The sequence below is a fragment of the Rhinolophus sinicus genome, chromosome X (genome assembly GCF_036562045.2).
Source record: "Rhinolophus sinicus isolate RSC01 chromosome X, ASM3656204v1, whole genome shotgun sequence".
Classification (NCBI taxonomy): Eukaryota; Metazoa; Chordata; class Mammalia; order Chiroptera; family Rhinolophidae; genus Rhinolophus; species Rhinolophus sinicus.
The window spans coordinates 115,532,361-115,545,289 of record NC_133768.1 but is presented as its reverse complement, the minus strand read 5'-3'; the positions used below and the strand labels follow the sequence as shown (position 1 = coordinate 115,545,289).

The 12,929-nt window shown below is 42.6% G+C and overlaps 1 protein-coding gene across 6 annotated transcripts in view; it reads right to left on the bottom strand.

Annotated features, from left to right (window-relative positions):
- Window positions 1-12,929, bottom strand: part of KIF4A (kinesin family member 4A) — a 91,123-nt gene that overhangs the window by 9,189 nt on the left and 69,005 nt on the right. For all 6 annotated transcript variants that reach the window (XM_074323590.1, XM_019748006.2, XM_074323588.1 and 3 more), the window contains 8 exons: window positions 10,596-10,751; window positions 10,372-10,472; window positions 3,893-4,022; window positions 2,654-2,824; window positions 2,223-2,330; window positions 1,187-1,264; window positions 747-845; window positions 83-259 (listed from right to left, as the gene is read on the bottom strand). In XM_074323590.1, the coding sequence (XP_074179691.1) occupies window positions 83-259; window positions 747-845; window positions 1,187-1,264; window positions 2,223-2,330; window positions 2,654-2,824; window positions 3,893-4,022; window positions 10,372-10,472; window positions 10,596-10,751 (1,020 nt within the window). The remainder of the gene's footprint in view (window positions 1-82; window positions 260-746; window positions 846-1,186; window positions 1,265-2,222; window positions 2,331-2,653; window positions 2,825-3,892; window positions 4,023-10,371; window positions 10,473-10,595; window positions 10,752-12,929) is intronic.

Here is a 12,929-nt window from a genome sequence, read left to right as displayed (position 1 = left end):
GGGACGTAGGGGCTCGGGAACAGGGCGTGGCGGTGAAGACCAATGACTAGAACCCCTGACAGAGATGAGAGCTGCCTCCTACCCCTTGGATGTTCTTCTTGGACACCTTGATTAATTTTGTTGGCTTCCATTCCTCATCCTCCCCGTCGTCACCATCGCTGTCCTCAGGCTCGTTCACAGAATGCTCTAAACAATATTTTAAGTCCTCGATGTCCATGCTTTGATCCGAAAACTTCTCTTTAAAACGGGAAGGTCTGGGCTAAGAACAAACGTTTGGAATAGTTATTTACTAAAAATTAAAAACTAACACGTGGATCAGAACTTCCCAGTCGCTGTTGCCAGCCACACCCCCAGAGGCAAGATTTCAGCCTCCCTCAGATACAGCCCACTTGGCTTTGGCCTTTGGCCTTGTAGAGTCTTTGAAGGGCTAGACACTGAAGGGGAACAGGGTGAGCAGTCTGAGCAAGGAGGGGCTCACGCATGAAGAGATAAGTGTCTTTGGACGGACAGCTGAACACAGCTCTTGCATTCTACTTCCCTCCTCAGCTGTGTTACATAATCCTGTACACGGCCCAGAGGCAGCCTTCCAGGGAGGCATACGGCTTACTTTCCTCAAGACTGTGCTAGAGCTTTAGCGAGATGCTCGAATATGGGTTTTCCCTCTCAACCTCTTCTAAAAGGCGATTTTAGCACCCCCATTCCAAAGTTTGGCTATGCGGAAGAATCGCAGGCACTGAGCAGTTTACCTTAGGTGGGATATATTCAAAAGAAGAGTCTGGAGAACGAAGAATATCCTTAGGAAGAGCAGGGTTCTGTTTGCTGGCTACTTGGAGAAGAGTCAGTTTCTATTTGAAAAGAAGAGACAAAGGGCAGCTTCCGAGAGTGCTCACGGCTGAAACATAAAGATTCTCGAGCCAGCTTCCTTTTAAACCACACTTAAGCAGGGTGGGGTGATGGTGGAAGTCGGTTGCAGGATTCCCGCTTTACCAGATCAGTATTAGATTCAGAAAAGAGCAAATTAAAACATGTGTGTTTATACCATTTTGAAATGCACGTGAGCATGTCACATGGAAATTCAATCGGGACTTTATCAATACGATAGAGTCAAGTTCACACTCAGGGTCACTTCCAAGAACTGGCCTCAGCTGCAACGGGGTCTCGTTTGGTGGGTGGAAAGATGCCTTACCTGCTTGATGATTTCATTTTCTTGGAGAAGCTGCTGATTTTGTGCGCACATTTCTCGCATCTTCTCAAGTTCTTCATCCTATTTCCAGAGAGTGCAGTGATAGGTGGGATAATTTTGGGCATTGCATGTGGGTTACCAAACAACTCACATAGATGAAAACATACTGCTGCCAAGCTGATGGCAGCAGATGGTTTTTGCACAGCAGGCATTGGCACCCGGAAAAAATGCGATTGCTACCAGTTCTTAGGTGTCCCAAATGCCACTTCCATCCCAACGCTCACAAGCAGCCCTGACTGCACTCGTAGAAACCGTTCCTTACTCTTTTCCGTTCTCTAGCCTCACCTCACATCCCTTATTCACACCAGGATGCAGATTAGAAAACCCACATGGACAGCGCTGCTTCCCTGTTCACCATTGTTAACACAGATCAGGCAGTTTATTTGCTACTCTAATAATAAGGCCGATTAAGCTTCCTGGCACTTAGCACAGATCCATGTATACGACCTTAAGTAGTTTGGTTCTACTTCCATGGGAGGGACCAAGAAAACCATAGAGACCGGTAGTTCAGGAAAAAGATTCTAAGTTGGATAAAACAGTGCCCCAACATGCTACGAAAGGGCGTGGTGTCCCCAGTGTTGGGAAGAAATTCAGACCCCAGGCAGTTTACAAACATGTCAGTTCTTAGCTCAGAAGAACAGGCGCAGGAAGAGATAGCTGAATGCCCCTAGCAATCTACTGCATGATTTAATTTTCTCAACTGTTTAGAGCTCAGGGTCAAGGCAAAAAAAACAGGAGGCCTCAAAGACTGGTATGGAGTATGTGCTGTCACTTCTGTACCAAAAAGCAGGTGATTCTATGGGGGGGCGACATTCTAAATAGCCCTAACTTGATCAACTAGGGCCAAAAAGCAGCAACGTTTACCACTCTCAACCTCTTTTCAGCAGCTCAGGACAGCTGCAAGTACAATGGTGTTAGTGGGATAGGACTCTGGTCAGGCCTGTGGAAGCCATCTCTAGAAAATGTCGTCCCATCTTACCTGACATTTCAGTGTGCTCCACAGCTGTTGTTCCTTTTCACTGACTGACTCCTCCAGCTGCTTCTCTGCCATTTGGCTTTGCTGCAGCTGGCTGAGAAGGTACAGCACCTGAAGAGACACAACCCAAGGGGACCGAAGGAGTAAGAGAAAGGAACTGTGGCGTTGTCCAAGCAGGGGCCCATGTGACTGCTCTGTGATGCAGCAGTAAACTGTTCTCTTTGCTCTCACGGCACATTATCTTGGTATTAAATATGGAGGTTTAATGCCGGTGTCACTGGGATGTGTCAACTTACACAAGTCATTTCTCTCTGTCTCACGTTTCTTATTTGCCAAATTGGCAAAGACAACATGGTGTTCTGACCGCAAGTTCAGACCCCCACTACTTTTTAAACTAACAACAAAAAGCAGTGACAATTTATTCCTCAGTTTACCTTCTCCTGGTGCTGCTGCTCTACTCTGACCAGCTCTGCCTGGAACTCTGTCTCTCTTTCAGCGAAGTGATTTCTTTCCTCAAAGAGCATCTTCTGTAAGTCAGTGCAACTGGCCTTGTTCTGTTTCAGGATGCTTTCAAGCTTGCTGACCTGTATTTTGGAGGAGACCAGCTGGAAGGGATAAAAGATCGGTTTACTTGGAGAATGTTCACCTTCCCCACTCATCAGGCAGGCAAATGTCAGCTTTCTTGAAATGCACTGAGAAAAGGTCCTCCACATCCAAGACCATTCTTATTTTGGCATGTCACATGGATTCCACCACTAATTATAACACCACCACCCAGGCCAACGGCCCATATTTCTGCTGAGATAGCTAACTTCAACCTAGAGGTCACCAGTGAGGTCACTTCATCTCTCGCTCTGACTCAAGTCAAGAATAAACTGAACACAAACTGTATCAGACAACTCCAAATTCTGGTACTTAAGAAGTTCTTCCTTCATTCTAAAGAGAAATCCATACGACACACCCTTCTGGCCAAATGTCTGTGTTCACGCATCGAAACTCATAGACACGTTAGCCGAGACTGTAGGCTAGATTGATATCTCATGCTGGCCTAGTTTTATATTCTCTACTAGCCCAGATGGTGAACGTCACAAACACCCGTGCTCACAAGACTAATCAGGATTTCTTTAGGACGACAAATGTGCTAAGCCAACACAAAATGCAGAAAGGATAGCATTGCTCAGACTTGCACAGTTGGAGTGTGTATGCTTGTCTCAAGTGAAAACGCCTCAATCACCACAGGATCAAATTTAATTCCTCTTGTGACAACGTAAGATAATAGATTATCTTAAGGTCAGTAAAGACAGATATTCCTTAAGATGAATCTTAGGTTTTCTCTTTCCTGGGTTGTGTGAAACTTTTGAATATACAACTCAGAGGTGCTTTACCAAGTGTGCTGTACAACAGCTTTGGCTTCACTAGTGGCAAATGTTTATGGAGCACTTGCTCTATGGCAGGCACGACAGGGATCAATTTGCAAGTCATGCCATGTTTTCTTAAGTGACGGCACTTACTGGCTCACAGCAACTTTTCCCGGTAAAACTATTTCTCTAATAGTGCCATTGTGCTTCCACACCATGAAAGGTGGCAATAACATGGACCATACTTCAGGCTAACATCTTATTTCAACCTACCGATCCAGACCCCTAATTGCTGGGAGGAAAAGCGATATTTACCTCTCCAATTAAATATTTCAGGGCGCACTTGGCTTCCAGAATGGTGGCAATATTCTCCCAACGCTGTTTTGGCCTGTCTTCACTTTCTGCATCGAGCAGCTTCTGCTGTAAGTCAGCAATCTGAGCGCTCCTGCAGGGAGAGAAAGAAGGAAAGAGGTATCCGTTAGATACCATTTAAATAATGATTTGGTCATCTGCTTAGGATGTGTGCTCAGCAGCTGGTGGATGTACTGTCTCAAATCCTGTTACAAAGGGACTCCAAAGACTATCCAAATGGTTTCACATTAATAAATCCTGCTTGAAATAAAGGGATCATACACTGGCACCTGCAAAGATTTGTTTTAGTAAGGCTTATGCTGTAGTGCATGGACTGTAAAGTGACTTCGTCTTGAGGCCACGGAAGCTCAGATTGTGATGTGGTGGCTCACCTATGCAAGGACAAGATTCAGGTTGGATCTTGGAAGGGAAAAAAATCTCCAAAGAACAAACAGGTAGACATCCTTTGCTGGAATCGAATACCAAATCGACACCTATGGCCGGTGTGGTGAGAGGTTACCTTGAAGTGCCTGCCACAAGACTGAGAAAGTTCTAATAAGACTAGATACCTTAACCCTAGTTATAGCTTCCAGATACCTTACAATCAAGTATGGCCTGAGACCAAGGTCTACACATTTCAGTTTCATTAACAGCTTCCTTCTCGAACTTACTACGTGACGCAGTGCTATGTAAGGTATTATAAAGAAGATGGGTATGAGAATAATCTAACATTGCAGTTCTCAAAGTTGTAGGTCTCAGGACCCCTTTACACTCTTCAAAATTATTGAGGACCTCTAAGAAAGTCTGTTCATATGTATGTTATACCTATAGATATTCACGTATTAGGAAGTAAAACTGAGAAAAAATATTAAGTGATTCACTTAAAACAACAATAATCCACTATACATTAACATAGTTTATGAAAAATAACATTTTCCAAAATAAATAAAATACTAATTTAGTGAGAAGAGAGGGATTGTTTTCCTTTTTTTACAAAGCTCTGTAATATTTGGCTTGGTAGAAGACAGCTGGATTGTCACACATCCCTCTGCATTCAGTCTTTTGTGACATGTTCTGGGGGATGTGAATGAAGACAATCTGGCCTCCCATGGACAAGAAGCTGGACAAGGGAGGAGCATCTTAATACCTTTTCAGATAACTGTGGCTATTCTTCTTGGAGACTACACCCGCCCCAACAAGTGACAGCTCCTTAAGAGCGAGTTGAAACGTGGAACCGGAAACCATTATTAATACACTTTTCTTATTCTCTTACATTAAACTCTGTTGGTCTATCTTGCAATCGGAATGGATCTTTTACCCATACACGATTCTGTCACATGTCACTTGGACAACACTGACACATGCAGAGCCTCCAAATGTTAACACATTTCACTATACAATACAGAACAGTACAATTGTTACTACCACTACTGGTCTCGTCAGAAAAGTTAAGAAAAACTGTCAAGCCCATGTTGGCGGAGATACATTTTCTGAAATTCTGATTTTCACTTGAAAGTTCCCATTTTCCTTCGGTGACAAACACTGTCAGTTGTCTTCCTCGAAGCGACAGGCTCCCTCGGTTCATTTCTGAGAACATGTCTGCCAGGTACCCAGGTCTGAATAACCGGAGCCTGTGTGTCCATTGTTCTTTCAAGCAGAAAGGATGCTGCACGCACGCAAACAAAGGCTGGCTGGGTTCCCCCCAAACAACCACACACACGCTTCCCCCCGAGACAACTGCCAGACTTCCGCATGCAGCTCAAGTGCTTTATGTGTTCTCCATGGTCCGTCACACAGAATACTCAGGAGCGCTGAGCTCAAGGGTCCAGACATAAGGAAATGATCAGTTTTTACTGCTTCCTCGAAGCCATTCTTACGTAAGACAGGCTTTTTAAAAAGTGAGTGTGTGCTGCTCAAGTATGCAGTGACCACTAGTATGGGTTGGTGGCACGGCTTTGATTCCAGCTACGGTACCAGCAGTTTTGTCCACTGTTGCTTTTGCACTGTCATGGCAAAAAAGGTCTTAATATTATGAAAATAGTTCTGATTGTTCAGACTCCCTGAAAGGGTCTCAGAGACCCTTAGGGGTTTGTGGACCACAGTTTGAGAACCCTGGTCTAATATACAGTCCTTTCCTTCAACAATCTTACAATCTTTCTAGAGTGACAAGACTCATTAATATGAAACAATTAATAAATATAAAGATAGATAACACATATCACCTGCATCACATGATTGAATACTGTACATTCTGAAGGAGTTCAGAGAAGAGGAAGGCTAGTGAGGGATGAAAAGTCACGGAGAGCTTCTTGGAAGTTGTTGTCTATCATATGCCCTTTCCTGTCTTCTCTGACAATTCATGTCCCTTCACTATTTCAAAATTTAGGAAAAACCTCTTGATTAAACTCACCTCTGTCACCAAGTAATTGCCCTCTACTTGGCAGCTGCCCTCTGTTTAAGTAATCATTTACTTATGCACAGAGCTATGTAGGTAAATGTTTAAGCCCCAGCACTTAAAAAACCAGACCTGATTTGTAGCTTTTGCTAGTTTCTGTGGTGTAAATACATTCACCGTAACCAATTGTAAGCTATCAATGGTTTACAACATTCCCGAAATGTTAACAAATGATTCCAAGACATTGTACTATTTCCACTTGAGAGCAAAGGTGACACCATCCATGGTTTCTATATATCCTAACTGCATCCAGTGCAGCACAAAGCAGAAACTCAAATGCTAAGGGACTTACAGATGTATCCAAAGATTAACAGATGGTATGTGTTGCTAAAAACAAATTAAATGACCTCCAAGGTCTTCTGGGCAATAAAATTCTATTATATTAAGACACTAAAATCTCTGTCAAAGTTCTGTTCCTTTTAGAGTTCAGATACTTAGAAAAGAGTAACAGTGATCAGAGAGGCTGTGTAGCATTACTTCTGGTCTCACAGCCAGGAAGGCAGAAAGAAAAGAACACTCATTGAGTGCTTCTAAAATGCCAGGCACTGTGTTATATACTTTATTACCAATCTCACTTACTGCTCAGGATAACTGCCTATTTGTTATATTTAATGCAGTTCGCTGATGATCGCCAAGGTTCTCCTCCCTCTACATTGTTGTTTTTCTGATATCATTTCTTGAGTTCCTCTAAAGTTTGTTTTTGGTCAGTTCTACACTTCAGAGATAATACTGCATCAAAAATTGTGGTGCAGAGGACAACCAAGATGGCACAGTAGGTAAACGCTGTGTTTACCTTCTCTCACAACCACATCAAAATTACAACTAATCTACAAAACAACCATTAGTGAGGATCGCCTAAAATCAAGCTGAACAGAAGCCCTACAACTAAGGACGTGCAGAAGAAGCCATGTACAGACTGGTAGGAGGGGCAGAGATGCGGAACAGGCTGGTCCCACACCCGGGTGTGACCATTAAAGATCAGGAGTGGTATTTCAGCTGTGGGGTTCCTCCCCCATCCCCTATAGGAGCAAGAGATCCAAGCTCCATCCCAGCCTAGGGTTCCAGTGCTGGGGGGGGAAGAAGTCCCCATAATTTTTGGTTGTGAAAACCAGAGGACATTGTGAGTGAGTGAGACTGAGTGCGGCTGCACTCACAGGTGTTACTCTGAAAGGGACCGCGCACGGACTTAACCCACCAACAGAATCACTCACTCTGAGCTCCAGCACTGGGGCAGCAGCTGGAAAGGCAGCAGGGATAAATGGTGGGGAACTGAGTTGTCTGGCTTAGGATGGGGGCTGGAGAGGTGGCTTTCTACTGTTCGGGGAAGCTGGTGGAGGTCACTGTTTCTTTGTTGAGCTCTCTTGCCTCCCGACGTGCGAACACAGGTGGCTGCCATTTCCGGGTCTCCGCTGTTCATTTGCCTTGCACTGGACATTCGAGACCTGGCCCTGCCCAACTTTTGGGCACACCCAGGCCGTTTCCAGTGGCTTTTTCATGCAGACCGCCTGCCTTGACTCAAGCTGCATACTTTCCTAGACTCTCAAAGGTTCGCGGAACCCAGACAAGCAGCATCCGGCTTGAGTGTGTCCTGTACCTCTGGCTGAGCAGCCCTAAGTTGGCACCAGCGGCAGCCGACCTTGGTTCATGGCTTTGCCTCTCAAGGAGCTTCCAAGCACAGCACGGGCAGCAGACATCTGTGGATTTCTTTGTGCCTCTTGCCAGGTGGCTCACGGTGGGACACGTGCTGTGGCTGAACTTGACCTACAGCAGATTCCTTCCAAGGTGGTCCTGGGGCTGGTGCCCATGGTGGCCAGCTTCAACATGAGCTGGAGCATCACCCAGCCGCCTCCAAGGACGACACACCCAAGGGTACATTGGGCAGGCACCAGAGTCCTGCTGAGGCAGATCCTGCTCCACAGGGTCAGCCCCTGCACAACAACTCTTCCACTGTAGTCATGGCCAGTCCTCACAACCAGTGAGCCCAAGGGTCAGTCCCTCCTACTGACATGCAGTTATCACCCAAGGCTCAACTACAAGAGGAGGGCACACACAACCCACACAAGGGACACACCTGGAGCGTGTCACTCAGGTGACCAGAAAGACTATGCTACTGAAGCCCACAGCACACCTACTACATAAGGCCACTCTACTAAAACCAGAAAACATAGCAGCGCTACCTAATACATAGAAACAAACACAGGGAGGCAACCAAAATGGGAAGACAAAGAAACATGTCCCAAATAAAAGAACAGAACAAAGCTCCAGAAAAAGGACGAAGTTAAATGGAGATAAGCAATCTGTCAGACACAGAGTTCCAAACACTGGTTAGAAGAATGCTCAATGATTTCAGGGAGAGCATAGGAAGCATAAAAATGAGATGAAAACCATAAAAAAGAACAAGTCAGAAATAAAGCATACAATGATGGAAATGAAGAATATATTACAGGGAATTAACAGTAGATTAGATGAAGCAGAGGATCCAACCAGTGATGTAGCAGTAGATAAGGTAGCAGAAAACACCCAACCAGAACAGCAAAAAGAAAAAAAGAATTCAAAAAATTGAGGAGAGTTTAATGGGCCTCTGTGACAACATCAAGTGTACCAACATTTGCATTATAGAGGTACCAGAAGGAGAAGAGTGAAAGCAAGGAATTGAAAACCTATTTGAAGAAATAATGACAGAAAACTTCCCTAACCTGGTGAAGGAAATAGACATACAAGCCCAGGAAGCACAGAGTCCCAAACAAGATAAACCCAAAGAGGCCAACACTAAGACACATCATAATTAAAATGACAAAGATTAAATACAAAGAGGGAATCTTGAAAGCAGCAAGAATGGCAGTTAGTTTCCTACAAGGGAGCCCCCATAAGACTGGCAGCTGATTTCTCAACAGAAACTTTGCAGGCAAGAAAGGAGTGGCAGGAAGTATTCCAAGTGAGGAAAAGCAATGACATACAACCAAGATCGCTCTACCCAGCAAGGCTGTCATTTAGAATTGAAGGACAGATAAGGAGCTTCCCAGACAAGAAAAAGCTGAAGGAGTTCATCACCACCAAACCAGTATTACAAGGAATCTTAGAGGGACTTCTTTAAGATGGGAGGGGGTTAAGGATGGGTAAAAGGGGAAGGGATTAAGAAGTACAAATTGGTTGTTACACAGTAGTCATGGGGATGTCGGGTATAGCATAAGGGATATAGTCAATAATATTGTAATCACTAGGTATGGTCCAGATAGGTACTAGATCTATCAGGGTGATAGATGGGAATGGGGTTGGAGGCAGGGTGAAAAAGGTGAAGGCATTAAGAAATACAAATTGGTAATTAATACAGTAGGGGGAATATAATCAACAATGTTGTAAAGGTCATGTAAGGTGCCACATGGGCACTGGACTTATCAGGGGGATCACGACATAGACTGTGTAGATGCCTGACCAATGCACTATACACCTGAAGCTGAAGTAGAATAATATTGAGTGTCAACTATAACTACACATATAGGTATATAATCACGGGATGTGGAGTACAGCATAGGGAAGATAGTCGATGGTATTGTAACAGCTATATACAATGTCAGAGGGGTAGTAGCTCGACGGGCGTGTTATCTCTTTATGAGGGGTTTAAATGTCTATTACGTTGCTTTGTACACCTGAAACTAATAAAAAAAAATTATGGCGCAGCATAATGAGCTTGGTTTTTGGAGCAGACGAAGCGGGTCCCAAATTCCCAGCTCGATAGAGCCTTTAGTGTATACCTTAGGATCTCTGAACTTAAGTTTACATTGCCAGAGTGAGAAGAATGGTACATACCTCATCCGGTATACCTCACAGGGAGGGACTAAACAAGAAAATGTATCTAACTTGTGTATTTCCAAAAATAGCCTCTTTTTCTTGTTTCTCCCCATCACAAAGCTTCTGAATCACTGGACTGATAGGTTCTATTTTGATTCCAGCATACATTTTCATGATGCCCTAGAGATGGACCCATTACCTGAGTTCCATTTCAGTCTCCAGACTTTCAATCTGCTTTGTAATGGAATCCTCTGACTCGGAAACTTGACCATTCAGTTCAGCAAGTGAGAATGTGCGCCTCTGTAAAGAAGAATAGTGGGAATGAGGGTGAAATGCTATGAGGAAAGTCATCCTCCAAAGTCGTGAGGGTTCCTGGGTACTGCAGTCTGATATTTGGTCACATATTTCCATAAGGGCACTTACCCGAAGTTTAGGAGGTGGGTTCTCCCCAGTCTCCCTTTTTAATTTAAGTTGAGCCAGATCCTGAGCCAGGATCTTTCTATCTTCAAGAAGGTCATTCAGATGGCGCCTGGCTTCCTCAGTACTGACCATAACCTCAATTTCATTTCCAAGCCAGTTCTAGAAGAGAAATCGGTGCCATTGGGTTAGCGATGAGGAACCTCTAGCCTGGGGGTTAGATTTAGCTCCAGACTTCAGTTCACTCGGACCAGAGCCCAAGTAACTAGAAGTGAGAATTCTATATAACCTGTCTTTACCTTCTTCATTTTCTCCTTAACCTTTGTCCTTATCTAGTTATAATATAGAATTGAAGCATATTTTGATTGTGTGCACTATTTAACAAATAGATATCCATTCTTAATCTTTAAAGTAGATGAATGGAATATTTTTAAGCAAACAAAATTAACTAAATTCCGTTTTCAAAAAAGTAACCATGCCTGAGAATACTTTCATTTTTGATGAAGACATACCATGCTAAAAGTAATCCAACAAAGGTACAAATAGGTTAATACTAAAAGGATTAAAAAAATATACCATGCTGATATTAGTTGAGAAAAAGTTGGAGGGGCCACATTATTAGCAGAAAAAATAGATTTCAGAAAAAATACGACCAGGGATAAAAAAGATCATTTTATAAGAAGGAAGGGATCAATTAATCCTCATTGTTTATGGCTCTGGTAACAAAGCTTCAAAAAACATGGAGCAAACCAGATAGAGGTACAAGGACAAAAAGACAAATCCATAATTCCAAGCTGGAGATTTCAATACCCATCTCTCGATAATTGATAGAACAAGTCGGTAAAAATCAGCAAGGATACAGTAGAAATGAACAGCACAATCAATGAAATCAACATGGTTGACATTTATAGAACACCATCCAACAGCAGCACAATAGACATTCTTCTCAAGTACACATAGAACATTTGCCAAGCCTGACCATATTCTAGGCCATAATAAGTCTCAATAAATTCAAAAGGATTCAAGTCATACACAGTATGTTCTCTAACCACAATGGAATTAAATTAGAAATCGTAACAGAAAGATACTTGGAAAAAAATCCTCCAACATTTGGAAACTAAATAACACACTTCTAAATAACCCATGTGTCAAAAAAGAAATCAACAGGGAAATTAGAATGTATTTTGAATTGAATGCAAATGAAAACATAATGATCACAATTTGTGGGATGTTGTTAAAGGAGTAAAGGGAAATCTATAGCATTAAATGCCTATATTAGAAAAGAATAAAGAACTCAAGTGAATGACCTCAGCTTCTACCTTAAGAAACTAAAAAAATAAGAGCCAATTAAACCCAAAGCAGTAAGGAAATAATAGAGATAAGACTGGAAATTAATGAGCTGGGGTTTTTAGGTATTTTTTTTATTATGGTATGATATACATAATATAAAATTTACCATTTGTAAGAATGAGCTGGTTCTTTGATAAACCTCTAGCCAAACTGATCAGGAAAAGAGAGAAAAGACACAAAATATCAATAACAGGAATGAGATAGACAACATTAGTATAGCTTTTATAGACATTAGAAGGATAATAAGGGAATGTCATGAATAACTTCATGCCAATAAATTTGACAACTTAGATGTAACAGACAAGATCCCTGAAAGACAAAAACTACCAAAGCTCACTCAAGAAGAAATATATAATCTAAACAACTCTATATCTATTTAAAAATTTGTATTTTATTTAACACCCCTCCCCACAAAGAGCAAAAATGAACAAAAAACCCTTTAGTCCTAGATGGCTTAACTTGTGAATTGCACCAAACCTTAAAAAAAAAAATTACTGGGGAATATTGGGGAACAGTGTGTCTCTTCAGGGCCCATTAGCTCCAAGTCAAGTTGTTGTCCTTCAATCTAGTTGTGGAGGGTGCAGTTCAGCTCCAAGTCCAGTCGCCATTTTTCAATCTTTAGTTGCAGGGGACACAGCCCACCGTCCCATGTGGGAATTGAACTGGCCAACCTTGTTGTTAAAAGCTCGCAGTCTAGCCAACTGAGCCACCCAGCTGCTCTGCACCAAACTTTTAAGGAAGAAATGATATTAAATCTATACAAACTCTTCCAGACAGTGGAAGAGGAAGGGCTACTCCCCAGCTCACTCTAAGAGGCCAGCATTACCTTGATACTAAAACCAGATGAAGACGATCTAAGAAAACAACAGACCAATATCCGTCAGGAACACAGATGCAAAAATTTTACACAAAATTTTTAGGTTAATAAAATTTTAATTTCACGTGTCGTTGAATTCAACAATACATGAAAAGGATGATATATCACAACCA